General features: G+C 65.7%; 1 protein-coding gene across 3 annotated transcripts; it reads right to left on the bottom strand.

Annotated features, from left to right (window-relative positions):
• Positions 1 to 851: 851 nt before the first annotated feature.
• On the bottom strand, positions 852 to 22,698 carry Dok7 (docking protein 7). 3 transcript variants are annotated; one of them, XM_070021766.1, is made up of 9 exons: positions 22,624 to 22,698; positions 22,509 to 22,554; positions 15,582 to 15,812; positions 13,954 to 14,154; positions 8,570 to 8,689; positions 7,399 to 7,527; positions 5,712 to 6,418; positions 1,623 to 1,842; positions 852 to 1,438 (listed from the first exon to the last, which is right to left on the bottom strand). In XM_070021766.1, the coding sequence occupies exons 1-9, from the start codon at positions 22,675 to 22,677 to the stop codon at positions 1,302 to 1,304; spliced, it is 1,845 nt and encodes a 614-aa protein (XP_069877867.1). In that variant the 5' UTR covers positions 22,678 to 22,698; the 3' UTR covers positions 852 to 1,301. The 3 variants fall into 3 exon arrangements, with proteins under 3 accessions (XP_069877867.1, XP_069877865.1, XP_069877866.1); XM_070021764.1 differs by lacking the exons at positions 852 to 1,438; positions 1,623 to 1,842 and having other exon boundaries at positions 4,713 to 6,418; positions 15,588 to 15,812; XM_070021765.1 differs by lacking the exons at positions 852 to 1,438; positions 1,623 to 1,842; positions 22,509 to 22,554; positions 22,624 to 22,698 and adding an exon at positions 19,013 to 19,074 and having other exon boundaries at positions 4,713 to 6,418.
• Between the last annotated feature and the right edge of the window lie 3,933 nt (positions 22,699 to 26,631).

Below are 26,631 nucleotides of genomic sequence, written 5' to 3'. Positions count from 1 at the left end.
GCTGGCACCAGGCCCTGGCCTGGCCTCCACAGGTTGGGAGCTGGAGCCAAGAAGAGGCTCGCTGGATCACCAGATGGCAGCTCAGAGGTTGAGATCTGCCACACAGGATTATCCGCCTGGCCCTGATGTGGAAGAGCCTTGAGGCTGAGGCATGCTGACACCCATGGGATGGGCACCCATGCAGCAGGGCTGCGCGGGGTCCCTGGGAGGGGAACACGGGCGCACGCAGTGTTGCGGGTCGGGGTGCACACAGGCTCCCATGCAGTACCATAGTGCCTGCTCATCTCCGGTGTCTGCTGCCACTGGGCAGGGCTGCAGCTGCCCGGAGACCCGCAGTGTCTGAGCCCAGCGACAGGGCCGTCTGCCAGGGCCTCCACACTGGACTTGAGGCTCACAGTCCAAGGGCCGAGCTGAGACCCAGCCCAGAACAAGAAACAGGCAGGGAAGCTCAGGCTCAAAGCCGTATCAGCTGCCTCCAACCCCCAGGGGCCCAACGCACAGACCTCCTGAAGCCTTATGGGCTCACTGGGGACAGGGCCAAGGCAAGAGGATGCCACCTGAGGTCCTGGGAGAGGCCCCTGGCCCGAGGGGCTGGGGCACAGCAGGGAGCCCTTTACTCCAGAATGCCCATCTTCTCTGGATCAGGGAGACTCCACGTGCCCCCCCCCCCGCAGGCCTCAGGATCCTCGGGGAGCTGCTGTGAGGAAGTCCCGACCTGGACCCCTGAGGGAGTCCACATACCCACACACACCACCCAACACACTGAATCCTGGGCCAGGAGCCACACAAAACCTCACACCTTCATGAAAACAATATGCATTGCCAAACATAGTGTTGCCTGGTGGGTCCCAGGAGCGGCAGCAGTCAGCTAAGTCCGGCCCCGGCCTGTCCCAGCTGCTGGGCACTGTGGCCAGGGTTGGCACTACCAGAGTGGCGCGGCCCAGCCGAGCACGGCAGTGGGGGCCGCTGGCAGGCAGGCTGGTGGGGGCACAGGTCCTTCTGCCACGGGTACCGTGCCTCCCGGGGCCCGGAGACGTTCCTGCCAGGACAGGGCTGTGGTCTGGTCACCTGCAGCACAGGGGAGCAGCTGCTTGCTGCGCATGCTCGGAGATGCTGTGTTGGGTGGCAGGAGTTGCCTGGCCTCAAGAGGATCTTGTCCAAGCCAAAGCAGGCTCAGCCCTGGGCGCCCGTGCGGTGGGTTGAGCCGGTGTGGGCGCACAGCCTTCCGCCTGCTCTCCCCGGGCCACGGGAGCCGCGGCACGCGCCCCTGCGGCGGGCCGGTTCCGTCCTGCGCCGGGGCCTCACGGCAGGGCTGCCTTCCCCCGCTGCGCCAGTTCAGACAGCCGCTCCTCCCGCGTCCGCGCGTGCCGGGCCCCCACGCGGTGCGCCGTCTCCGTGGCCACAATGTCAATCTGGGCGTACCGGGAGGCACCGGCCCCTGCAGGAAGGCCAAGGCCGGGGTGAGCAGAGCCCCAGCTACCCACACACACCTCCCTTGGCACCAGTCAGAAATGGACATCTGGGCCTGCCGCCTAAGGGGCCTGCATGAGGCTGGGCCAGGCTGGGAGGATGTGCCCTGGTCCAGGCCCCAAAGCCGTGCATGAGGTCCCTGCGGAACGTACCTCGCACGCCGGGGCCGGCAGCCGGGAGCTCCAGTCCCATGTAGTGCAGCTGCTGCCGGGAGGCGGGGCTGGCCGGGAGGTTCACGTAGGTGCCCGGCTCCCTGCGTGCTCTCTCGGGCCCTGGGCTGTCAGCTGTGGGGGCCGGGGAATCTGTGGGAGGGAGGGGCTCTGAGCCCCTGTGGGCCTGGGGGGGGTCGCTCCGCCGAGAACTGCCCGCCCCCTCTCCCTCCCCCACCTCACCCAGCCTTGCAGCTCCCCCGTTCTCCATTTTCCTGGACCCACGTCCAGCTTTGGCCCAGCACAAGCCCCAGGGCCGGCCGGCCTGTCCTCTGACCCCTGCTGTGTCCTGGCCATCCCTCCTCAGCTCACCCACCCCTCCCTTGGCCAAAGCCCCCACCCTCCATGTGTGTAACGCCTTCCTTGTCCGTGGGCTGCCTGCATGGACCGGCTCCTCGCCCCAGGCCCGCAGAAAGGCTTCTCCGGTGCCCGCTCACGGCTCTGTCCCCGGCCCCGGGGGAGGGGCTGCCAAGGGCATCCTCTGCTCCTCTGTCGTGGGAGGCCGCGGGACTCTCATGGGCAGGCGGCACAGACGGGCACCCAGCTCCTGTGCCGCTGACCACTGGCCGCCCGGAGGCGCTTGAGCTACGATCGCTTCCGCCTACTCCAAAGACAGCTCTGAGGTGACAGCGCATTACCAGGCGCCCGCTGCCCACTTGACACGGGCTAAGCACGCTCCAGGCCGCAGGGCCGAGGGAGCCGCAGGCCAGGGGGAGGTGCCCCCCCGGCTCTGTACAGCCGTGGGCAGGGGGGCTTCATCAAAGCCTGGACAGTGCAAAGACCCCAGCCCCTTCGGGCAGATCTCCACGGGGGGGGGGGGTGTAAATGGTCCAGGGCCAAGGCAGGGTGGGGGTGTTGAAGGGGAAGGGGCTGCTCTGTGCCCTGCTTCCTGTGGAGCTAGGGCCCTGAGTTCCTGTGTCCTTTCAGGCGGTGAGAGGTGCTGTGTTAGCCCCACCCAATCCCTTCCTGCCCCGCCTCTCCCTGCTCACCCCCCCCCCCCCCGCCACTCGCATCTGCTGCCCACTGCCCTTGCCCGGCAGGATCTGACCTTCAAGCTGCACACACCTGACCCCCACTCCCCCCACCCTACGATGGGCGCAGGGTCCCAGGGCCAGGATCCTACCTGGACTCGGCATGGGGAGTCCCTGGGGTGAGGCAGCGGCTCCCTAAATCAAAGAGAACAGGGTCAGTGCCTGCCCAGCATCCCCTACATTCTGCCCTCCTGGCCCAGGTCTGGGAGGCCTGGGCCCGCAGCAGGGGAGGCCGGCCCTGGCACCCACTCGGTGTCTTGTGGACCCTTTGTTCCCAGCCCTCCAGCCTGCTATCGCCAGACAGCACAGCGGCTCTGCACCGCAGCCAAGAGCGCTGGAGGCCTTGGACACTGGACAAGAACTCTGAGCCCGTGGGAAACCTAGGGCCCCGCCCCCCCAAACCTCACCCCTCCTCATGGTGCCTGTAGTCTATTTTAGAATTCAGTGCTCTGTGGCCTCGGGGCCCTGGCCCACGCTCTAAGTCTCTGGCCGCCAGCCGGCCTGGCCCAGATGAGGCACACAGCCTCTCAGGTGTGCAGGGTGCAGACAGGGCAGGGCAGGAGGGGGCCCACGGCAAGGCGGTCACCGTCAGGTGAGCCAGCGAGGGCTGCTGGTACCCCAAGCCCCCCAGAAAGGCCCCCCCTTTGGCAGGTGAGGAGCCCCAGCACCAGGGAGGCAGCGGCCTGGCCGCAATCCCTCACGGGGTGGAGGGAGCTGGAAGGGGATTTGCATGCAACACCGGTCCAGGCCGTACTTGAGGACAGATGTCCATAGTGGGCCTAGCCACAGGCACGAGGCCGTGGGCCTTGAATGGCAGCCTCCAGGATGATACGGGCCCCACACCACACGCCCAGGTTCTGCTGGGGCGCAGGGGTGTACCGCAGGATGAAGCAAGCCCATCCTTGGGGCCCGAACCAGGCTGGACCACACGCGCTGCGTGTTCGGGGCCTGGGCCGCTGCCGGGAGACGGTGGGCGCCCTCGGGACAGCCAGGGCTGAGGCTCTCCCGTGCAAATGGTGCCCAGGAAAAGGCCACTCCACTCTCCTTGGAGTGAGCATGTCTCCACCTTGTCCAGTCCTCCCCCACCCCACCCTGGTCCAGCTCCTCTATCCAGGCCAGGCCAGTGAGGGCTGAGACCAGGGTCCCTACAACCTGGCTCCAGCCTTGCCCATCCTCTCCCCCTCTCGCCTCCCCCCGGTGCCCTCTGCCTGTCTCAGGGGGTGGGCCTGTGTCTCATGGGAGGTGAGAGTGGGTATGGTGGGGAGGGCCGTGCCAGGCTGAGGCCAGGGCCCGCAGGCCGCCCCCAGACCCCCGCGCCCGGAGCTGCAGCCCTTCCTCTGGTGGGAAGGTGGACAGAGGCCCCCAGTCCCTCCCGTTGGCCTGCAGCTGTGGGACACAGGTACCGCATCAGACCCTCCATGTAGCGCCAGTGGTGGAGACGGCTCCCATCGACAGAAGAGGAAACTGAGGCTCAGAGAGGCGTGATGACTTGCAGGGCCTCCCAGCCAGCGGGCGGTGGGTGTGGCCAAGAGCAACCCCCAAGCCCTGTCCTTCCCCAGGGGACAGAACTGCAGTAGCCCAGGCGCCCATTCCCAGCAGGGCAGCGGGCAGGGCTGTCTGGGCCCTGGGGCTGGGCCTCCGGGGAGAACAGAACAGGTCCGAGCCACAAGAGTGCCCACCCTAGCCTGGACACGGGTGCCCCAGGCCCAAACCCGAGGGTCCCCTAAAGGCTTCAATCCCGCGGCCAGCGAATCACAGGAACACGCACACACCGCGGCCCGTGCTCCGTGCCCGTGCCCGCATGCCCTGCACACACGCGGCTCCCAGCGGCGGGGCTGTCCGGAGCTGCCTGTCCTCCGCACGCCTCACTCCTGGGCTCAGGCAGTGGCACGCGGGCTGGGCGGGCAGGCACAGGCACAGGCTTCACAGGGAGGCCCAGCAGCGGGGACGAGTTTCCAGAGCTTTGCCAAATGCAAAAGGACAAGACGATAAGAAAAGAAAACTTTATTTCCTGCCTAAGAATGTGTTACAAACAAGGTCAGGTTTTAGAAGGTGAAGGGCAGCGACAACAGCCAACAATGCCGGTTCAGCGCGGTCTCTGCAGGCGAGCTGGCCGCGGGGCAGGGCACTGCACAGGTGACCAGAGGAGCCCCCTGGGGAGCTCAGTCGGAGTGGGCACAGCCACGCCTCAGGGACCAGGAAGGACTGAGCTGGGGTGACCTAGGATCAGGGCTTGGGGACCCCCACGTCCTCCAGCTGGCCCCAGCAGAAGAACGCAGGAGGCTGTGTCCGGAGCTTTGGTGTGGACGCTTCCCGGAGGCTGGCCTTACCAGCCTGGACCCCTGCCCAGCCCACAGCCCACAGGACCCAGGGAAAAGCTGATGTGCAGACACAGGGGGGTCAGAGTCTCGAGACACAGACCCTGCAAGTCATGGAACCTCCTGAGCGTCAGTTTCTCCCTGAGTGCCGTGGGAGCAAATGCGCGAGGTTGGGCGGCACACGTCTGCGGGCCAGGGCGGGCGGAGGTGGTGTCGGGGCTGTGGGCTGGGGCAGGGGGGAAGCGGGGAGAGGTGGAGCTGGGTTTGGGGTCTTCGTGGGAAGTGTGTGTGCACTCAGAGGTGACCAGGAATGGCAGGGGGAATGGGTCATTCAGGAAGTGGGCAATGGACCTCAACCCAGCCCCCCAGGGGCCTCCAGGCCTTAGCATGAACTGACAGCCACGGCCTACACCTGCGCCCCCTGCACCCCATCCTCAGGGCAAGGAAAAGCCCAGGGGAGCTGAGCCTGGGGGCTCTGGCCCCTGCCCTTGGTGGCCATAAACTCCCAGGGGACAGCTAGGGATTGTTACTGCCCCCAGGCCTTCTCCACAGGTCCAGCGGCTTCCAGAAACAGCACGGCACACCCCTCTGAGAGGCCAGCGCCCCGCCTTTCCCGTGTGGAAGGCAGGCCCGGGCTCCTCTCAGCGCGGGGCCCGTGTGCGGGCTCAGGGAGGGGGCTTTACCTGGAGTCCTCCACAGACTGGACACGCCGCAAAGAAAGCTGTTGGCGGTGGCCGGGCGTGGGGGCCGCCCGCTTCCCAGGGCTCTCCGGGGGCTGGGCTGGGCAGCGGGGCCTCGCCTCCCGGGCCCTCTGTCGTCTGTCCCTGCTGCCTCGCGCCCGGCCAGCCTGAGGGACACACGGTGGGGTCCGCGCCGCGGTCAGGGGCGTCCTGGAAGGCCGGGCTGGTGTCCCGCGGGGCCTGGCGCAGGCTGCGGGGTGTGTCGTAGTGAGGGCGCAGCGAGCTGGGCGCTTGGTACCCGGCCGCGCCCGGCGGGCAGGCGCACAGCGTGTGCTCCCGGGCCCCGGCCGCCTGTGGCAGGCTGAGCAGCGAGCCGAACTCCTCCGCGGCCTGCCACACGTCCAGGCTGCTGCCCGCGTAGGAGGAGAAGCTGCCGGAGTAGGAGGAGTGGCTGCCCGTGGCGATGCCGCTGTCCGAGGAGCTCTGGCGGCCGACCTCCTGCAGCTGCCGTGGCCGGAGCGGCTTGGGGGGCGGCCTGGAGGTGCCCGGCGTGGCCTCGCCCGGGCCCTGGGCGGCCGTGAGCCCCGGCCCCTCCCGCGATGCGCTGGCTGAGGGTGAGGACTGCTCTGGCCACGCGGTGAGCCTGCTGCTGGCGCTGATGTCTGAGTGGCTGGCCTCGGAGGAGGAGCTGGACAGGCTGCGGTCCTCCCCTGAGACAAGAGCAAGGCGCTGGGGCCAAGATGGCATCCCCCCCTCCCGGTCCCCTGTACTTGGAGCTTGGACAGTAAACCCAGTACCCCCCACCCCCCACCCGCTCAGGACAGCGCCCCAGGCAAGCTCCGGCCTGGGCCTGGGCCTCTGGCGTCTCCCTCCCCCTTGGCCACTGTCCCGGTCCCGGCTCTGGCCTCTCCGTGGACCTTGCACCCGCCCTACCTCTGCCCTTGAGTCCTTCCCACAGCAGCAACCCGGCCTTTCTCTCCGTGCAGCCCCTCTGCCCAGGACCTCAGGCCTGGCTCGGGGTTCACACCCTCTGCCTTCAGCCCAGGTCCCTGCCTCCCCCAGCCAGTGCCTGAGCGAGCCCGGCCCCCTCCCAGCCCCAGGGCATCGCCCAGCACATCCATGCATGGACACCCCTTCTCTCGCCACTCCTCGGACAGGAACACAGTTAGCTAGGGGCCCAGGTCCACCCACCCCACCTCTCAGCTCCCCACGTGCCTGCGAGGACTCCCAAATGGAAGCCAGATGTGAGATCCCCAAGAGGAAACTCACTGCTAGCTTGAGCCTCTGTGTGTCTACCACCAGGACCAGGATGGTGGGGGGGGCCATGTCCTCCCAGGACAGGCCCCCAGGGGACAGACCCAGGGCACAGGCCCCCAGGGGACAGACCCCCCAGCCTGCATTCAACAAAGGTTTGTAGGGAATGGAGTGCATGAATGAGTGAGCAGGAGGGAGGATGAAGGAATGAGTGGATGTAGAGGGAGGGAGGAAGGAAAAACAAGGGAAGAAAGAAAAGGTGGGAGGAAAAAGGAAGGGAAAAGGAGGAGGGAGGGGAGGGAGGAGCTAACAGTATGGGAGAAGACTTGGTCTCGGACACAGACAGGTCCCTGCCTAAGCCCCGGCTGCGCTGCGAGGAGGGCCGAGAGGAGACAGCTGTGGCCGGGCTGGGCCCGGGCTGGGCCCGCTGCCCTACCTCCGCCGCCCGGCCGGCCCGCGTGGGAAAGGAGGCTGAGCCGCTTCTCCAGCTCCAGAGCTTCCAGGGCCTCCTGGGCCTCCTGGGCCCCGCGCTCCTCCAACGCCGAGGGCCCCCCAGGGCCGGGGTCTGTGCAGAGACAAGGGTCAGGGAGGGGGCCCGGCCAGCCCGGCCAGCGTGCACCCCAGTTTCAGCCATGGGTTCCAGAAAGGAAGGGCCAAGAAACTCTGAGGCTGCCTCTCCCTGGGGGCCTGCCCGTGCCCGTGCCCGTGCCCCCACGGGTCTCCAAGTCCTTCATACTGGGACTGGAGGCACGGCACAGTGGGCGGAGCACCGGCCCATAAACACACGAGTCAGAATTTGAGTTCCCATCTCAGAAAAAAAACACAATCCTCCAGCCCATCACAAGCACGTTAGCAGCCACTGCCGGGTGGCCAGCAGGGGACGCTGCTGGGTCGCCAGCAGAGGGCGAGCCGACTGGGCCAGCACAGTGGCTTTGTCCTTCCTAGCAGTGGACACACCGGCCATGGTCCCACCACAGGACCGGCCCCACACTCTGTCATCCAGGCCCCCCAGGCCGGGGTGTGCATGGGAGGAGACAAACCCTCACGCGCTACGGCCACTCCTGTGGGGCTGCCCTCGGATCACAGGATGAGCATTGTCCCCACCCCCTGGGGACCCTCCACACCAGGCCCGGCCCAGTCCTGCTTGGTGCCCCCCAGTGCCTCTGGGCCTTGTGGACTCCTTAGGTCCCACTGCATACCCTCCAGGTTCGTGAAGCAGGGTGCCCTGACCACATGGGGAGGACAGGCAGGAGGCTCAGAGGGGTCCGGGGGACCCCCCCCAGTGATCCTGAGACCTTACACACCTACACAAAGCAGCTGCATGCCCAGACCCCTGGCCACAAGCAAGCCTGCTGTCCACACCGGTGAGCAAGGGGAGGCGCCCGGCCTGTCTCAGGGATCTGGGTCAGGGGTCTTACCACCCAGCCGCAGCAGCCGTGGCGTCACCACCCACCCTGGGGGCTCCGTGTCCCCATGGGGGAGATGCTGGGTCTGACGTCGCTGAAGGTCCCTCGGGGAGCCCAGCTACCCAGCGGCATGCTGCCCAGACTCTGCCCAAGGCTCTACGCAAAAGCGGGCAGCCGCCTCGGCAGCCGGGCAGCTGGTACCTGGGAGCACCGGCCGCAGCCCGAAGGGGCCCTTGGTCGGGGAGATGCCTCGCACGATGCAGTCAAACAGGAAGCTGATCTGCTCCCCCTCGGCGGAGCACAGGAAGAAAACGCCAGCCCCTGCGGGGAGAGCACAGCCAGGGCATCAGCGCCTAGACCCACCCAGGGGAGGGGGGGCCGGGTCCGTGGGTCCCAGTGTGGGAACGGGGGGGAGTGGCAGGGGTCCGTGGGCCCCAGTGTGAGAACGGGGGTCTGGCAGGGGGTCCGTGGGTCCCAGTGTGGGAACGGGGGGGGAGTGGCAGGGGTCCTGGGAACGGGGGGGGGAGTGGCAGGGGTCCATGGGTCCCAGCGTGGGAACGGGGGGGGAGTGGCAGGGGTCCGTGGGCCCCAGTGTGAGAACGGGGGTCTGGCAGGGGGTCCGTGGGTCCCAGTGTGGGAACGGGGGGGGAGTGGCAGGGGTCCGTGGGTCCCAGCGTGGGAACGGGGGGGAGTGGCAGGGGTCCTGGGAACGGGGGGGGGAGTGGCAGGGGTCCGTGGGTCCCAGCGTGGGAACGGGGGGGGAGTGGCAGGGGTCCGTGGGTCCCAGTGTGGGAACGGGGGGGGAGTGGCAGGGGTCCGTGGGTCCCAGCGTGGGAACGGGGGGGAGTGGCAGGGGTCCTGGGAACGGGGGGGGGAGTGGCAGGGGTCCGTGGGTCCCAGCGTGGGAACGGGGGGGGAGTGGCAGGGGTCCGTGGGTCCCAGCGTGGGAACGGGGGTTCTGGTAAGGTGGGGGCAGCCTCCAGGAGCGCGGCTGCCGGGAGTGGCAAACACCGGCCCCGGTCCCATTAGGTGACCTCTGGCCACCGGGAAAGTTATCTAGGGGCGTTTGTCCAATACGTGGCCGGGGTGGCACGGACGAGCAGCCACCCGGAGCCCACCGTCCTCCCCACGGTAACCGCGCTCTCCTCCTGGAGCCCTGAGAGCGGTGCATCCGGACACCAGCTCCACCCTGCCACCACTCAGCCAGGCAAGGACCTGCTCGCCACCAGCCGGGGCCACGCGGGCAGAGGGCGCGGCGGGTGCTCACTGCCACGGGAGAAGCCCAGGGCCGTGAGTCAGCACGGAAGGCACCCAGCCACGTGCCGCCAGGCGCCCGCGGGCCTCCCGCTGGGCCCGAGCCCCAGCCAAGGGTGAATGAAATCCCTCGCTGGCCGAGTGAATGGAGAGGCCAGGCGTGCAGAGCCTCTGGGGACAGCCACTGGGCATAGTGTCCCCGCACAGGAATCCTGCCCTCCTCCCAGCTTCTGCCCGTTGCCCAAAGAAACGCACACAGGGGCTGTGCGGGTAACTCCTGGAGACAGCAGGACTCAGGACTCTGCCTTCCAGTCACCTCTGCCTCCCTGGACGTGGGCTGGGCCTGGACAGGGCCTCAGCCATCCCCGACACAGCAACGCTGTCTGAGCGGCCACCCCAGCCCGACGGCAGGAGTGAAGGCCCCCGAGCGGCCGCCCCAGGGCCCTCAGGGGAGGACCGAGCCCTGGGGCTGGTGCAGCTTCATTCATGGAATGCCCCCACGCAGGGTGACCCAACAGCCTCGGAGAGGAGGACACTGAGGCCCAGACAGGGCCAGCTGCAGTCTACAGTTGCAGAGTCCATCAGTACACCCAAGCCCATCCCTGAGCCCATGTGGTCCTGCCTGGCATCACACAGCTGCTGGTTCACTCGGGGCAGGGGGCTGCTACGGACCAGAAGCTAGCTGGATGCTCAGGAGGCTCCCTGGCTCTGAAAGGCCCTGCGGGGTGGGCGCAGCAGGCGGGGTGAGGGGACAAGGACAGCGTCCAGGACCTGAGGCAGAGGGCCTGCGGGCATCATCTGCTGGCCAGCCCACACGGGCGGCTCATTGCTGCGTCTCTGCTCCGTGCCACTTGGTGAAGGCGTAGCCCGTCTGGCCCCAGCCCTCACGAAAGGCCAGGCCTCTAATCCCGAGCTTACAGACAGCTGGCAGAGGCCAGGGGACAACCAGTCCCCCGACTATAAAAAACCACATTACCGAAGGGAGTGGAGCCGGCTCCGCATTCCACCGGGGCGTCTGCGGAGTGTCACGCTCCCCAAAAGATGCGCTCGCCTGGGCCCGGCCTGTGCGCGCAGGCGGGGCCCCATGTGCCTGCTCCTGGAGGGCCCGGCCCTCCCCCCCACCCCGCACACCCCTTGGCCTGCAGACGTCCACCAGCCTTTCAAGACCCAGACTTTTATGGTGTCCTCCCTGGCCACCAGCCCGGGGTGGCTGTACTCCCCCCACTCCCCGTCAGTGAGGGCCGCCCATCCAGAGGCTGGGTCCTCCTCTTCCCAGGTCAGCCTACGGCTTTCCCTGAACCTCTTCCAGGTCAAGGCTGACCTCTTCCAGGTCAGCTACCATGCCAAAAAAAAAGTCCACCAGGCCACTGTACTGGACAAGAAAGCCCCTGATGGAAGAACATGGGCCAGCCTTGATGCCCTGGCCTCTGCTCCCACCCACCCCAAGTGCCACTGCCCAGTGGCTGGCCACCCCCTGGAGGGTAGAGATGGGTTGTTCCTGGTCCCCAGGGCTGCAAACAGCAGAGCTGAGTTTGGGAGTGTTAGGCAGCCACTGAGAACATGGAGAAAGGAGGACAGGAGCAAGAAAGGCTGTGAGGACGCGGAGCGGAGCGTCAGCTGCCTCCTCAGCTGGAGGCCAGAAGCTGTCCTGTCCATCACGGTGACACATGCCACTCAGCTTTCCAAAGGCCCCGCAGGCCCCGGCCCCTTCCTGAGCAGAGTCAGATGCTCCCTACTGGTTCCAGCGTGGCAAGGATCAGTGAGAGCCCCTCGGTCACCCTGGCCCACGCCTAGCCGCGCGCAGGGCCACCACGGCTGTGCCGGGGGCCTGGCCCTCTCGCCCGGAGACCAGTAGGCGGGGGCACTTCTGAACACAGGAAGTTGCTAAACTGGCAATAGGAGCAGCCTGAGGCTCTGGCCAGGGAGGCAGGGCTGAGGCCTTTGCCCCCCATGTGCTAGGCCAGGACCCAGCCCAGGGCTTCATTCGCAAACGATTCCTCCCCGCATCCCATAATGGGGACACACAGGAGGATGGCAGAGCGAGACACTGACCAGAGCCTGCAGACAGGTTGTCCAGCGTCACCTGGGGGACAAGGCCCGTCCCTGGCCACTCTTCTGCCCACAGCAAGCAGCTTGCCGCCAGCCAGCCCCCTCGGAAGCGCAGTGGTGGCCGCTGACAGCTGGCGGTGTCCTGTGCCACGGACCCGGCTTGCTGCCCACTTTGCCCGAGAAAGCCTTCTGTTCCTCGAGAAGAGACAGGAGGCTGGCCTCTGTGCCCGTGTGGGTGGGCTCAGGGCAGAAGCCACAGAGCAGCGGACACGGACCGCTCGATGTCGGGGCGGGGGGATAGCCCTGTCAGCAGCCGTGTAGACGAGGTGTGGACACTGAGCTCACCTAGCACCATCTGCAGAACAGAGGCACGGAGAGGCCTGTGGACGGGCCTGCTGTGCAGCCTGGGCTGCCCTGGACGGGCCTGCTGCGCAGCCCGGGCTGCCCTGCCCTGGGCGATAGCCAGCCCAGGCCTCCCAGCCGGTGATGGCCTCAGACTCGCCTGGCAGCCAGGCACCGCTGGGTGGTACAGAGGGAGGCGGTGCCACACAGACCCCAGCAGCGAGGGCTCCAGGAGGTGGACGGATGGCCCAGCCCAGAGGGTCGGGTACAGACAGCTGAACCCATTCCCGGCTTGAGAAGCCTCCAAGCCTGGGCGAGCAGTCGTAGTTCACAAATGTCATGCCTCTCTGGCCCAGTGTCGGGGGACAGGGGACAGGAGAATCTGTGGCTAGGCCCCGGCATGCGTGGGACCCCTTTCAGGAGGGGGGCAGAGGTGGGGAACAAGAGGTGAGGACTCCGTAAATCGGTCCAGAACTTTTTGTCCATCCTTAACGCTCGGCTTCCTCTGCATCCCGAGCTGCACCGCGCTCCTGCCCCGGCACCTGTGCCCGGCCATGAGAAACGCCCCTCCCCACCACACAGGGCCCCTGATGCCAAGCATGTTCAGACAGGCTTTCCAAAACGCAGTCTCTGCCTTCTTGCCGGGTCACAGCGATGGCAAGTACCCAGATCCTCGGGGCTCCCTGTGACCCCACGGCCCTGTCTTCCTGACTACACGTGGCCAGGACACGGATTGGCCCCAAATTCTAAAACAGTCACAGCTGAATGGTGGCCTTTTAAAAGATATGTGCACAAGGGCTGGGAAGGTGGCTCCATGGTAGAGTGTTTGCCTCACATGCAGGAGGCCCTGGGTTCCATTCCTCAGCACCCCATAAGCAGAAAAAGCTGGAAATCTGTTTGCTCAACACCTTCACAGGTCTCCGGCAGGTGTGACTGCATGCGTGTGACGCATGGGCTCCAGAACCCAGTGCAGGCAGCGGGGCAGGAAGCCCCACTGGGCTTGCCCACCCTTGGCCCTTTCTGGATGTGGTCCTCAAGTGGCCGGTGGGCAGCACGGCCCGTGCCTGCGTGCATCAGGCGAGGCCCGAGCCTCCACTCACTCCCACACCGACAGGCGGGGTCCTAGCCTCCCCCCCCACCCCCCGAGACCGCCACTCACACCTCCACCCAAGGTCAGGTGACAACCGAAGCCAGCCCAGGAGCAAGTGTGCGCTAGTGTGCATACGTGTACGCTCCAGGCCCTGCCCCCTGGCCCTGCTCTCTGAACAAGACAGCATGGAGACCACCTGCGGAAGCACAGTCCACGCCCGTGTCCACAGCCACGCAGAGAGCAGCTCATGGGGCTGGGACACGCAGGCTCCACGCAAAGGGTCTCGCGGTCCTCCCGACACGGGCCACCGCGCCTCTCCCAGCCGTCAACTGGCCCTGCTTGCTCATCCGCTTGCTGCGGTCCTGCCCTGACCCCCCGCTGTAGGGCTCGGGCGGCCCAGCCCTCTGCCCGGCACCCGCTCCGCCCCGCCCCGCCCCCGCTCCACCTGCACCTTGGGTGCCCGAGAGGTCCCTGGAGGAGCCCCCGTCCGCGAACGCGTTGCTCTCCGTGTGGTACCCGCGGCAGGGCCCCCTGGGCTTGCGTTACTCTTCCAGGGGCTCCAGGCCCATGGCTCGTGTGGAGGCCCTGTTCCCGAGGCTACAGGCACCCCCACCAGACACCAAGGAAGAGCAGGGTGCTGGGCCCAGGCTGCACCCCGAATGACACAGCCGCCCAAGGGTCCTGAGGCCCGCAGAGCCGGCCCGCGCGGGGCGCGCTCGCTCGGGGGCACACGGGTCGGGGCGCGCTCGCTCGGGTGCACACGGGTCGGGGCGCGCTCGCTCGGGGGCACACGGGTCGGGGCGCGCTCGCTCGGGTGCACACGGGTCGGGGCCCGGCCCCGTGTACTTACAGTACCCACATCTGGTCCCGCCTTCAAAGATGAACCCATGTGGCACGGCCCCGTAGCGCCGGAGGTCGGGCAGCTTCCAGTGCCCCGAGACGGCCGGGGGCACGGCCCTGGCCAGGACCAGCGTGTCGTTGCACAGGTGCAGGGTGGCCGGCCCACTCTCCAGCTTCGTGCCGGGGGCCACCGTCACGTGGAACCTGTGCACTGAGGGCGGACAGGACGGGGCGTCACCGGGCAGGGGCAGCGCCAGGGCGGCCTCCACGGTGAGCACCACAGCAACACAGCGGGCGTCACCGTCACAGGGCAGGGCTGCCCCGGGTCCCCTCCTCAACACCTGCTTCCAGGAACTGCTTTAGGAATAGGCAAAGGGACCCGAATGACAACGGCTGGACACCCTCACACACACACTGCTGGACATCACACACACACACACACACTGCTGGGCACCCTCCTCACACACACACTGCTGGGCACCCTCCTCACACACACACACTGCTGGACATCACACACACACACACACTGCTGGGCACCCTTCTCACACACACACTGCTGGATATCACACACACACTGCTGGACACCCTCCTCCACACACATCCTGACCTGGCGGTTTTGGCCGCAGGGCTCAGAAAAGGGTGGGGTGCAGATGTGTGACCTGGGCTGAGCTGTGGCACGGTGTGCTCCCCCGGGATTACTCCTGCCCAGCAGTTGGTGAGTCCCTTTCACGGGAAGGGGGCTGGGCCATCCTCCCTCGCTGCAGCCCCGCCCACACCTCCCCACCCGGGCCTGGAGCCCAGGCTAAAGCCTGCTGCCCTCTGAGTGTCCACTTGCTGCCTGTGTCTGCGCCATTCCTGGGGTCTCACCTGCTGCGGTGGGCTCTGGGGCCCATGGGCAGGGCCCCACGCTCAGACCCCCCCAGACCCCTCTGAGACCCCACACGCAGACACCCCCCAGACCCCTCTGAGACCCCACACGCAGACACCCCCCAGACCCCTCAGAGACCCCACACTTAGACACCCCCCAGACCCCTCTGAGACCCCACACTCAGACCCCCCCAGACCCTTCTGAGATCTCACACTCAGACACCCCCAGACCCCTCTGAGACCTCACACTTAAGACACCCCCCAGACCCCTCTGAGACCTCACACTTAGACACCCCCCAGAGCCCTCTGAGACCCCACACTTAGACACCCCCCAGAGCCCTCTGAGACCCCACACTTAGACACCCCCCAGACCCCTCTGGGGCCCCACACGCAGACACCCCCAGAGCCCTCTGGGACCTCACACTTAGACACCCCCCAGACCTCTCAGAGACCCCACACGCAGACACCCCCAGACCCTTCTGAGACCCCACACGCAGACACCCCCCAGACCTCTCAGAGACCCCACACGCAGACACCCCCCAGACCCCTCCAAGACCCCACACTTAGACACCCCCCAGACCCCTCTGAGACCCCACACTTAGACACCCCCCAGGCCCCTCTGAGACCCCACACTTAGACACCCCCCAGACCCCTCTGGGGCCCCACACTTAGACACCCCCCAGAGCCCTCTGAGACCCCACACTTAGACACCCCCAGACCCCTCCGGGGCCCCACGCTCAGACATCCCCAGAGCCCTCCGGGGCCACTCACCCTCACCCAGCGCATAGCGGATGCGGGCGTCCCAGGCCCAGAGGGCCTCGCGGCTGTCAAAGCCCAGCATGACGGCCTGGGACAGGCAGACGATGGCCAGCGTATGGGCCAGGCCCTCATAGGGCAGGCCGGGCTCCAGGCCGCAGATGTCCTCCAAGGTCAGGCTGCTGCGCTCCCGGAGGCCCTTGGCCCTTTCCGACTTGTCCTTGTAGGCCAGCATCAGCAGGCAGTCTGCGCACACCGGTGGAGAAGAGAAGCCCTGAGCGGGAGCGGATCCCGAGCCCTTGCCTCATCCCACCCGTGGGCTGCCTCCGCCTTGCCCTCGGCCACGGCCCACGGCTCAGGAGAGCGGGTGCAGAGCCTCCAGGGCAGCCCGGCTCTGCTCGGCCCCCACCTGGCCCATGCCAGCTACCTGCCGCCGCCGCGACCCAGGTCACACCTGGTGGCTTGGTTTTTAGGCTTCCAGCCAGGAAGGTGAGGTCGAGGGGTCGCTAGATCCTGGTCCCAAGCCTCGTGCTTCCAGCACCCCACGCTGGCCACCTCCTGTGTCCCAGCCCCTGGACCCCCCCCCCCCCCGCGCACCTCTGGCCCCGCCCCAGGTTCCTGTTTCAGGACCAGAGTCTCCCATGACACCTGTCACACTGCCTGTTTGCTCCCGGAGCTCTCGGTGAGCGTGTCACCCTAGGGGTGCAGCTTGGTCAGCGCAAACCTGGACCCCAAATGTGTTCCCGCCTACTCACTCCTGCAGAAGAGACGAGGTGGGACTAGGGAAGCCATGTTGCTGCCCCTCCCCCTCCAGGCCCTCCACCCCCACCCCGGGCCAGCTCAGGACCAGGGCTCAGGATGCCCGTCTCTGAGGAGGGTGTAGATCTGGGGACCTAATGCAAAAACCTACACAGACTTCATGTGCAATGACCCCAAATCCACACAAAGCTCCATGGAGTAAGCCCGGGTCTCACGCAGGGGAGGAAGATGGAGGAGAAAGCCGGGCAAGGGAAGGGATGCGGCGAGGCCGTGGCCTCTGGCTGCACTGGCTCCGGGCCCTGGGGCCGCCCACTCTGTCTCCACAACCCAAAACCACCCTGGCATCCCGAGACCGTGTGTGCCAGGATGCACGGCCGTGTGCCAATAAAACAAGGTACAGAAACCAGCTTTCCACCTCCTATTTGTACCTGCAGCGTCTACACGCTTATAACCAGAAAGGAAAACAGTAAAGGTAGTCCCAGTTTGAGAAAGCAGCAGGCCTGAGCGGCAGAAAGCCCTGTGCCCGGCTCAGCCCCGCGCCCAGTCCCCCCAGCGCGGCCCAGAAGAGGCTCACACAGATGAAAGTTGGGCAGAAGCTGGCCCAGAGGGAGAAAATTGAACAGGCAGCATGGACAGGGGTCTTTTGAGAACGTTCCCCAAACACACATCTGGGACAGGATGGGGTTGGGCTGGGGGAGGGGCTCCTGCACCTGCCCCAGCGGCTGACATGTCCCATCCTGTCCCCAGCAGGCGCCCATCCACCAGCCTGGGCCTGGGTGAGGAGGGGGGGGGTCCTTGTGTGGGTGTGTCAGTACTGCTCCCACACCTGCCTGTGGGTGCTGGCAGGGACCCAGAGTGAGGAGACAGGACAGGCCCCAGAGCTGGGGGACAGGACAGGTCCAGAGCTGGGGGACGGGACAGGACAAGCCCAGAGCTGGGGGACAGGACAGGACAGGCCCAGAGCTGGGGGACAGGACAGGACAGGCCCGAGCTGCTGGCGGATCAGAACTAGAGACAGCAGGACCATGTTGCTTGGACATAAAATGGCTCCGAGATTCTCGTGTGTGCGGGGTCCTAGGGGCTGACTGGGAAGGGGGAGCGTGGCCTCGTCCTGGGTCTGCCTGGGGCCTAGGCCTCCTCCTGCCCCTTTCCTCCTCCCCTACCTCCTGACCTCCAGGAGGTGAGCAGTGATCTTCCGCCCAGCCCCCAGCCCCACCACCGCCCGCCCCGCCTCCCATGGACCCCACCACAAGCCCATAGCGGTTCCATGGCCGTGACTGAGACCAACCTTTCCTCGCGTTGTTGTGATGCTCAGAGTCGGGGAGCAGCGAGGCTGCCACATCCCTGGGCACCACACGCCTGAGGGTGCCAGGCAAGGGCCTGCAGGACTGCAGCAGCCTGTCTCCAGGGCACAGCCGTCCCTCTCTGTCCATCTGTCTGTCTGTCTCTCATTTGCTCGCTCACTCATATACACTCCTCTGCACATGACAACACACACACTGGCACAGTCCACTCCTGCAAAAGGCCTACAGCCGCATGTGCATGTGCAGTGCGCACGCAGGGACACACACTCACCCCGCACTCATTCCCACAGCCACTAAGCCCCCTTGGGGTGCGGGGGGTCCCCAGCCCAGGATGAATGCCCTAGGTTCAAGCCCCATCCGTCCACCAGGCTCGTCTTCTGCCTATTGGGGCCTCTGCCGCTCTTTGAGAAAGGTGAGGTGCTGGCAGAGCTGGCCCCAGGCGCACGGCGGCCTGGCGGGGCTCAGTGGCTGAGAGCTGTGTGGCGAGCTGCAGCCTCGCCAGGCCTGGGACAGACCAGCTGGGCCGCTGTCCCATCCCCGTCCCGTTCTCCAAAGGAAGCAGGGCGGAGGGAGTCACCCAGCACCCAGGGCCCCTCCTCACCCTGCAACTTCCCTCCTGCTCTAAGGGCACCGGTGAGGGGACGGCCAGAGCAGCAAGGGGGTACAGAGAAACGGGGAGCAAGTCAGCAGCCCCGGGCCCGCCATGCGTCACACGGCCAGCCGCTCTCGCGCCCTGGGCTCCCCTCCCCGAGACCCAGCGCTCCCTGCAGGGCTCTTGGCCTAGTGCTCAGCTTCTCCGAGAACACCAGCCACTCCATAAGCAACTGCGTCCCCAGGCCCCGCCCACACGGCTGATGATTGGTGAGGAGGGGACACACCTACACTCCAGCAGCCAACAGCAGTGACAGAGGGTGGCCCTCCTGCGGGGGGCAGTCCTGCAGGAGGAGACAACCCACAGAACCCCGAGGGGCCCAGCCCAGTAGCCCCATGAAGACTGCGCATGCATGCGAAGGTCCCGAGGCCGGGCCTTTGGGCCTGCTTAGGGCCCCCAAGGCCAAGCTGGGCAGAGGGAAGGAGGAAGGGCCTCTGGCTACACGGCGGGCACGGGGCCAGGGAGCTCGAGGGGGCATTAAGTGCAGAAAGCCATCCCGCTGCATCTAGGCCTGGTGACCACAGGGCTGCCCAGGCCAGGGACCCAGCCGGCCCAGGCGGCCGGAGTGAGGGGGAAGAAGGCTCGGGCCTCCAGCTCTGATGACTTCATCTGTCCCAGCTGTGTCGCCAGGTTGCATGGGGGTGACATGAGGGTACAAGGGCGCGTGGGGAGAGTTCTGAGGGCCGGCTGGGCCAGGGGCCTTCCACGGGCAGTGAGGCTGAGACACCCACCTCACACGGAGTAGATGCAGGCGGGCGCGAGGGCAGACGCGTGGAGATGTAAAAATAACACGACGGAGCTGGAGCTCCTGAAGCCTTCATAGCCAGGCTGGGCCCAGGAGAGGCAGCGTTGTGGCTGCTCAGGGAAGATGGGAGACGGAGCTGGGAGGCCAAGGCCCGCGAGAAGAGGCTAGAGGGGAGGAGGGGAGTCCACACCCACCCAGCATGAGGAGGGAGGCCCATCTGCCTAGGGATCCAGCCTGAGGTCACAGCGACCTTGAGGCTCAGCCCTCCCTCCAGAGCTGCAGACCGGAGCCCACAGGATCTGCAGGGCCATCTGAGGAGGCTGGACAGCGGCCGAGACACTGGCCAGACAGAGGCAACCAGGACACGCAGGGACCCAGACAGGGACCCAGGACACACGGGGACCCAGGACACATACAGTCCCAGGACACATACAGTCCCAGGACACACAGGGACCCAGGACACATACAGTCCCAGGACACAGGGACCCAGGACACATACAGTCCCAGGACACGCAGGGACCCAGGACACATACAGTCCCAGGACACGCAGGGACCCAGACACACAGGGACCCAGGACACGCAGAGACCCAGGACACACGGGGACCCAGGACACACAGGGACTCAGGACACACGAGGACCCAGGGAATTCAGAGACAGAAATATGTGCTTCCAGACCTGATTGCCACCTGCCAGGGAGGAAGCATTTGTGTTCACTGAGTTCCTGACATCGCACTGCCCAACACAAGCAGGGAGGCCTTCCCAAAAACCCAAGGGGGCTCAGCACGCAGGCCGGGGCTGGGCGGGGCCGGCGGCCGCTCATCTCCCCCCTCCCCCCAGCCCCGCTGACAGCTGTGAGCAGGTGGCACAGAGATGCCCAACGAGGCAGTGTCAGCGCGGAGCCAAACTTCGGAGCCCGACTCGCAGCCCCTGTCCCAACATGGGGGCTGCAGGAAGCCTGGCCCCTGGGGCCTGGCCCTGCCCTGTGGGCTCTGCACAGAGAGAGACCAGCTACGGCTCCATCCCCTCCCCGGCCAGGGCTGAGATGTCACCCGGCCCCCCGCAGTGGAGCAGAGCTGCTAAAGTCGGGGCCCCTCTCGGGAAGGCAGCTGGGCTCTGCCTCTGGAATGGGGCTCTTGGGACAGGAGCTTCCAGGCTCCCTCTTCCTGTGTGGCCATCTGGGCCCCGGCCATTGGGCCTCTGGCCTTCGGCCTCCAGATCTATACTGATCCCAGAGGTGCTGCCATCTGCAGGACTGGGGTTCTTCCTGAGATTTTCCTCCCACGTGGATGCAGTGAGCAGGGCCTCTGAGCCGAGCGCCAGGAAGCCGTCCCGTGGCTCCGTAACCACCCCGACGCCCGGCCTGGGTGCCAGACACCCCCATCCTGAGCCTCACACCAGCAGCGAGAAAGGGAGGTGCTTGTAAGGTCCGCTCCTGGATGGCTAGCAGACTCCACCCTCCTCGCAGCAAAGTCTCCACCCAGTACCTGCATTACCTAGGCAACTGGGACACCTGGAAGAGGTCACATCTGCATCCACTGAGGTCACATCTTAACCTGATGTGGCCACACCTTTCCCCGCCCATACCCTAGATAAGGCCTAGCCCAGGCCCAGGCTCTCTCTCTCTGTTCGTTTCTAGCTCTCTCTCTGTTTGTTTCTAGCTCTCTGCTCCCTCACTGTTCTTTTCTAGCTCTATCTGCTCTAGCTCTTTCCTCTCTCTCTTTCCCTTCTCTCTCTCTTTCCCAGGCCTTTCCCAGCCACGTGGAGTGCCAACCTTGCCTGGTCCCAGCAGGTCTACTGAATAAACCTACCCCTTACCTGAATACCACGTGCGTGCTGCTATTCTTACTCAGATACCTCTTTTTAAAAACCTAACAGTGCTGAGACAGGAATTGGGTCTCAATGAACCCCCCCCCACCAGGACAGAACCCAAACCATCCCTCTGTCAGAGACCCCAGTACAGAGCAGGGAACCCAGATTTGAGCCTCCAGCCAATACACGCTAAGATGCAAGGGGCACAGTCCCACTAACAAACACCCTAAACCCCTGGGCAGAGTGGATGAGGACCCACACACCCACAGGCCGGTCTGGGGGGCTGCGGCTGGGCCAGGGGCTGCGCTGTTCTACGCTGCTCTGGCTCAGTGGCTGTGGTGTGCCACCGAGGGCCGAACCTTCCAAACGTGCCTCTGACGTCAAAAATAAATCTTTCTTCTGCTAGCTAAACCCAGGACAAGGAGACGGAGCAGGAGCAGGCATGGCCCCCGTCCCCGCCAGTCCCCACCCCCGTGCTCTGCACTACCACGGGGAGCACGCGACCCAGAGCCCACATCCCAGACGCTCATCCCAACGCGCCCATCCCAACGCACCTGCCCCGGGCTCCTTCCTGGGTCCCCTGGCCTCTCTGGAGGCTCGGCCACGCCCACCCAGCCACCTCAGCCGTGTGGCTGGCCACAGCCAAGAACCTGGCCCTCCCTGGCCTCCAAGGTGCCTCCCGGCAGCCCCTCTCCCCTCCCCACCTGCCTGCTGGGAGCCCCTGGCTCCTCCCCAGTGCCCAGTCTCCCTGTCACAGGTATCTGGAGCTCCTACAACAGGCCCCTGTCGGGCAGCCCGGCCTCAGCCTGGGATTGCCAGCCTGCGGGGCCAGGGGCCCAGGGGAAGGAGGCTGAGCCCCACCAGAAGCGGCCGGCCACAGACTCTGTCCACACCCTCCCTCGGCGCTGACAGATGCCCGGATGTCCCGGAAGCCACCCTGGCCATCCTCACGTGTGGGGCCTCCGGGCGTGGCCCTCCTCGGACCCCCCGCGCCTGGGCGGGCTCCAGGGCACCTGTCCCCTAAGCAGCTGCAGAGAGGGCTGTCGGCCCTGGGGCAATTGCGCCCGGCCCAGCTGGAGCTGCCAGAGTGCCTGGCCCCGCCACCCTCCTCCATGCTGAGGTCGCTGGCTGGGGGCTGGGGGGGGGTCTTGCCCCTTCCCAGAGGCTTGCTCCCCATACCAGGTAGCAGTCCAACCACGTGTGCACACACACACACACACACACACACACACACACACACATGGGCGCAAGACGCTCTTCCCACCCGGAACCAGCCGAGGCAGAGCCCAGCAGCATAGCGCTTGGGGATCCTGCTCCCTGCTGGCTCCCTGGGTGCCCAGGACGGCAGCCCCCCAACCCTAGCCGGGCTGCTCCCCTGGGAAGGATGGGCTGCACCTGTCACTGGGGCCTGTCATCCCTGCCCGCCCCGGGTGGGCTCCTGGTTCCCGGTCTCCGGGTCCCCAGGTCCCCCCACCTCTCCGATTACCGCCGGGGCAGGGTTTCAGCGGCCTGGCCACACCGGCTATTTCGGGCGGCCGAGCTGGCGCCGCGGCGCTGACTCTGCCCGGGGCCCGCGGGGTGAGCTGCTGTGCCCAGCACCCCGCGCCTCACACCCTGTGCCCCACGCCCCGTGCCCCACGCCCCACGCCCCGCACCCGCCCACAGCCGCTCACCTGCCACCGGAGACGGCTTACGCAGCACCAGCCACCTACTCTTCCACTGCGGGGACAAGGACAGCGTGAGCGGCCGCCCCACGCCCCCCGCCCCGCGCCCGCGCCGCGCCCCGACCTTCTTGCCGTCCCTCAGCTTGACCTGGCCCTCCACCAGCGCCGCCTCGGTCATCTTCTGTCATGGTTCCGCCCGCCGCCGCCGCCGCCCAGCCCAGGGTCACTTTCAAAATAGCTCAGCGGAGCCGGCCGGCCGGCCGGAGGCGGGCCGCGTGGAGGGGGAGGGCGGGGCGCCCGCACCGCACCCCAGCTCCCCCCCCAGCCGGCCGGCCCGGGCCCGCCCCCTGACCCCAGTGACGACCCCCAGAGGACCGCAAGCCGCACAGCCATCCGCCGCTCACCATCGCCATTTGCCTTTGTAGTTCCCGCTTGCTGGAGTTGAGGTTTGCCTTTCACCTGCCCCTCCCCCCGGCCCCCCCAGTCCCCACCGACGGCCTGCCGGGGGGGGGGGCCTCCTCAAGGCCCCTGTCTCCATCTCTGGTCCTCGCGACCCTGCTGAAAGCCAGCCCCGGTGGGTGCCGCCCCTGCGCTGCCCCCCCAGCGGCCCCCTGGCAGCCCTCCCACCCAGGGGTCCCGCGGCTCCTGGTTTCCTCAGCCTGCAGCCGCAGCCCACAGCTTCCGGGTCTGGAGTGGCTGTCCACCCTACGAGCAGGGATAGCCTGCACCAGCAAGAGGAGACCCAAGCTGGGAGCCGAGGCCCGCACGCTGCCCACCCAGGGGCTGCACCCCGTGAGGGGTGGAAGGAGGTAAGCATCCCGTCCTGCCAGAGAAGCACAGACCTCTGCTCCCGCAGTCCCCACCCCTCAGGCCGGACCGGTCCTCATACCCACGAGAAACTGAGGCGTGGCCGTGTGAGGACCCAGCTGACCCACAGCCCCTGATCCCAAAGCGGGCTCGGGCCTGGTACCCCTGTGTTCCCCGCCCTCAGCTGACCCACAGCCCCTGATCCCAAAGCGGGCTCAGGCCTGGTACCCCTGTGTCCCCCGCCCTGGCCCCCACATCCGTGCACCGCGGCTCCTCCTCAGAGCAGCTGCCAGCCATGGGGCCCCATTCATGCTCCCCACACCCGGCCCAGCCCCAGGCAGCGCCGTGGACTTGGCTGGGGGTGAGTCCCAGCCGTGTCCGCTGCCCCGGCACCTGGCACCGCTCTTCCCCGCAGGGAGGGGCCGTGTCCTGCTGCATTCCCGGGGGCTGGCCCGGGCCCAGGCTCCAGCCACGCCCGCCGCTTGCACCTGCTCCCGCACTGGCCCCGGAAACGCGGGTGCCATGGGACAGACGGCTCCCCACCCCCACACCACATGTCCCCAGAGGACAGCGCCATGGCTGCCGGGGAAAACCCACCACTCACAGGAGCCTGGCTCTTTTCTGAGTCTGACCGAGAACTCTGACCCTGCGGGGGCTCCTTCTCCCGGTGCCTCAGTTTCCCCAGGTGCCAAGGCCAGGGTCACTGGTCGTAAGTCATGATGCTGAGTCAGGAATGAGTTGACGGGCAGGATGGTGGGCCTCTTGATGAACTGAAGGGAAGGCAGAAAGCTGGGGGCGTCGATCACCCGAGGCACAGCAAGAAGGCCCAGGAGGACAGCCTGGCCCACTGCAATGTGCTCTGGACACCAAGCCCTGACGCCTCGTGCAAGCCACAGCCACGGTCATGGCTCTGCCGCTGACAGCTCAGCCCCAGACGGTGCTAGAGATGCCGCCGCCACCGCCAGACCAATGGCTCCACAGCAGAGCAGGTGTGGACCACCGCTTCCGAGCCAAAGCTTGGGTGTGGGGTTCCCAAGGTGCACGGTGCCCACGGGAGGCATGGGACCTGTGCTCTGCAAGCTGATGTGTCCCAGAAAGCAGCTATTGTGATGGATCGCTCGCTGCATACCTCGGCACCTCCACAGCGATGAACACACCAGAGCAGGGCGCCAACAGCACCCGCAAACTGCAGCCTGAAACTCACAAGTCGCTCGCATGGCGAGGTGAGGCCTTGGGAATGTGATCAGGATTCGGGAAGTTGGGCAGTGTCCGGACAGGAAGAGGAAGAGAGACCAGAGCCAGCCGGCAGCCTGCTCCCCCATCCCACTACTTCCAGTAAGTCCCTTGAGATGCCAGCACCACTTTCTCCATCTTCACAGCCTCTACTGTCAGCCAAACACAGCTCCATTCTTCATAAATTATCCAGTCTCCATGGAACAGTAAAGTGGGCTGGCTGGGGGAAGGGTACCAGCGGTGCAGAAGGGTGAACATGAAGTGAACACAGTGAAGCAGGCGTCCCTGGCTCACGCCTGTCATCCTAGCTACTCGGGAAGCTGAGATCTGAGGCTCGAGGTTCAAAGCCAGTCTGGGTAGGAAAGTCCATGAGACTCTTATCTCCAATTAGCCACCAGAAAATCAGAAGTGGCACTGTGGCTCAAAGTGCTAGGGTGCTATTCTTCAGCAAAGAAGCTCAGGGACAGCACCCCAGCCCTGAGTTCAAGCCCCATGACTCACAAAAGAAAAAAGAAAAAGAAAATACAACAATGGGAACTGTTGCAGTTGTTTTGAGAAGTGGGGAGGGAATGATGGAGGAAGGGTGGGAGAGAGGGGGGAGGAGATGGTAGAAGGGGGAGGGGTGTTTAGGGAGAGGGAAGGAGCTGGGTTTGATCAGAGTATGTTGTGTGTGTGTATAGAAATGTTACAATGAGGTGTACAATAACTCTATGCTAACAAATACCTTAAAATATCTAATTTGGAGTGTTCAGGGATAGCAACCCAAAACTGATCAAGATATCTGCAAATAGCCCTTCTGGAAACACCCTTCAGGTGCAACATGCACCCCCGCCCACGAAGAGCCCAGGTCCGCTCTGACCCCGAGCCCGGCTTGCTCTGGTGAGTGAAGGCCAGTGGAGATGCACAGGCACGCCCGGGGCCCAGGCCAGCCTGCCGGGCAGGGCGAGCGATGTGCGGCCCTCCCGGCCTGGCTCCAGCCAGCGGCCCTCCATCCTCCAGAGGCCGAGCAGCCCCAGATGCACTGACTCCGCATCGAGAGAGGGACGCAGGGACACCCCAGCCCCACACGGAAGACCCGCCTCCCACAGCCCCGCATGACCAACCCATCGAGCATGAGCTACATTGAAGGAACTGAATTCATGTCTCTGAGCTTTGAGGTCATTTGTGGCACAGAAAAATCTTCATGACATAAGCAGCATCTGTAGAGACTGGAGTCTCGTTCAGAGGAGAAGCCTGGATTCAAGTCACCACGGGAAGGGGACTGAGCTCCCAGCACCCAGCCTGAGCAAGACCCCGGCATACAGGACTCAGCCTCAGAGCACCATCACCCACATCTGCATGTACCACAGCAATGCTGCAGTGTGCCAAGTGGCCCCACAAAGCAGTTACACTTAAAACAGGTTTCTTGAGCCGGGCACCGGTGGCTCACACCTGCCATCCTAGCTACTCAGGAGGCTGAGGTCTGAGGATCACAGTTCAAAGCCAGCCCAGGCAAGGAAAGTCCATGAAACTCTTATCTCCAATAAGTCACCAGAAAACTGGAAGTGGCACTGTGGCTCAAGAAGTAGAGCGCTAGCCTTGAGCTGAAGAGCTGAGGGACAGCGCCCAGGCTCAGAGTTCAAGCCCCACGACTGACAAAAAAAAAAACAACAACAACAAAAAAAAAACAGGTTTCTTGGTGGCAGCAATGGAAGCCAAAAGCTGTGGGACATCCTCTAGATGTTGGCAGAAAGTACCTACTGATCCATCTGGGATTCCATGGTGGGCAATCTCAAGGGGACAAGGAGGGATAAGAAAGAGGGACTGAGGCCAAGAGGTTGACGGGATACCTTTGTGCGTGCACAGAAGTGTCACCACAAAGCCCCGAGTACAGCTGATGCATGCTAATTTCAAAAAATCTTCATGGGACTGCCACCGCTGGATGGTGTCTCTCAACGTTCATGCATTAGAACCCAGTCCACAGGTTCCTACGGCGGTGGTGTGGCTCAGACTGTGAGGTGGCCCTGGCGGCTTCACGAGAAGAGGCCCGAGCTGGCAGCTGGCCCGATCCCAGCCTCCGGAAGTGCAAGCCAAATAAACTTCTTTATAGTTT

This window comes from Dipodomys merriami, unplaced genomic scaffold (genome assembly GCF_024711535.1).
Source record: "Dipodomys merriami isolate MVZ:Mamm:240054 unplaced genomic scaffold, mDipMer1.0.p SCAF_143, whole genome shotgun sequence".
In the NCBI taxonomy this organism is placed as follows: domain Eukaryota; kingdom Metazoa; phylum Chordata; class Mammalia; order Rodentia; family Heteromyidae; genus Dipodomys; species Dipodomys merriami.
Note: the sequence above shows the minus strand (reverse complement) of the source record. Positions and strands in the feature narration are given on the sequence as shown.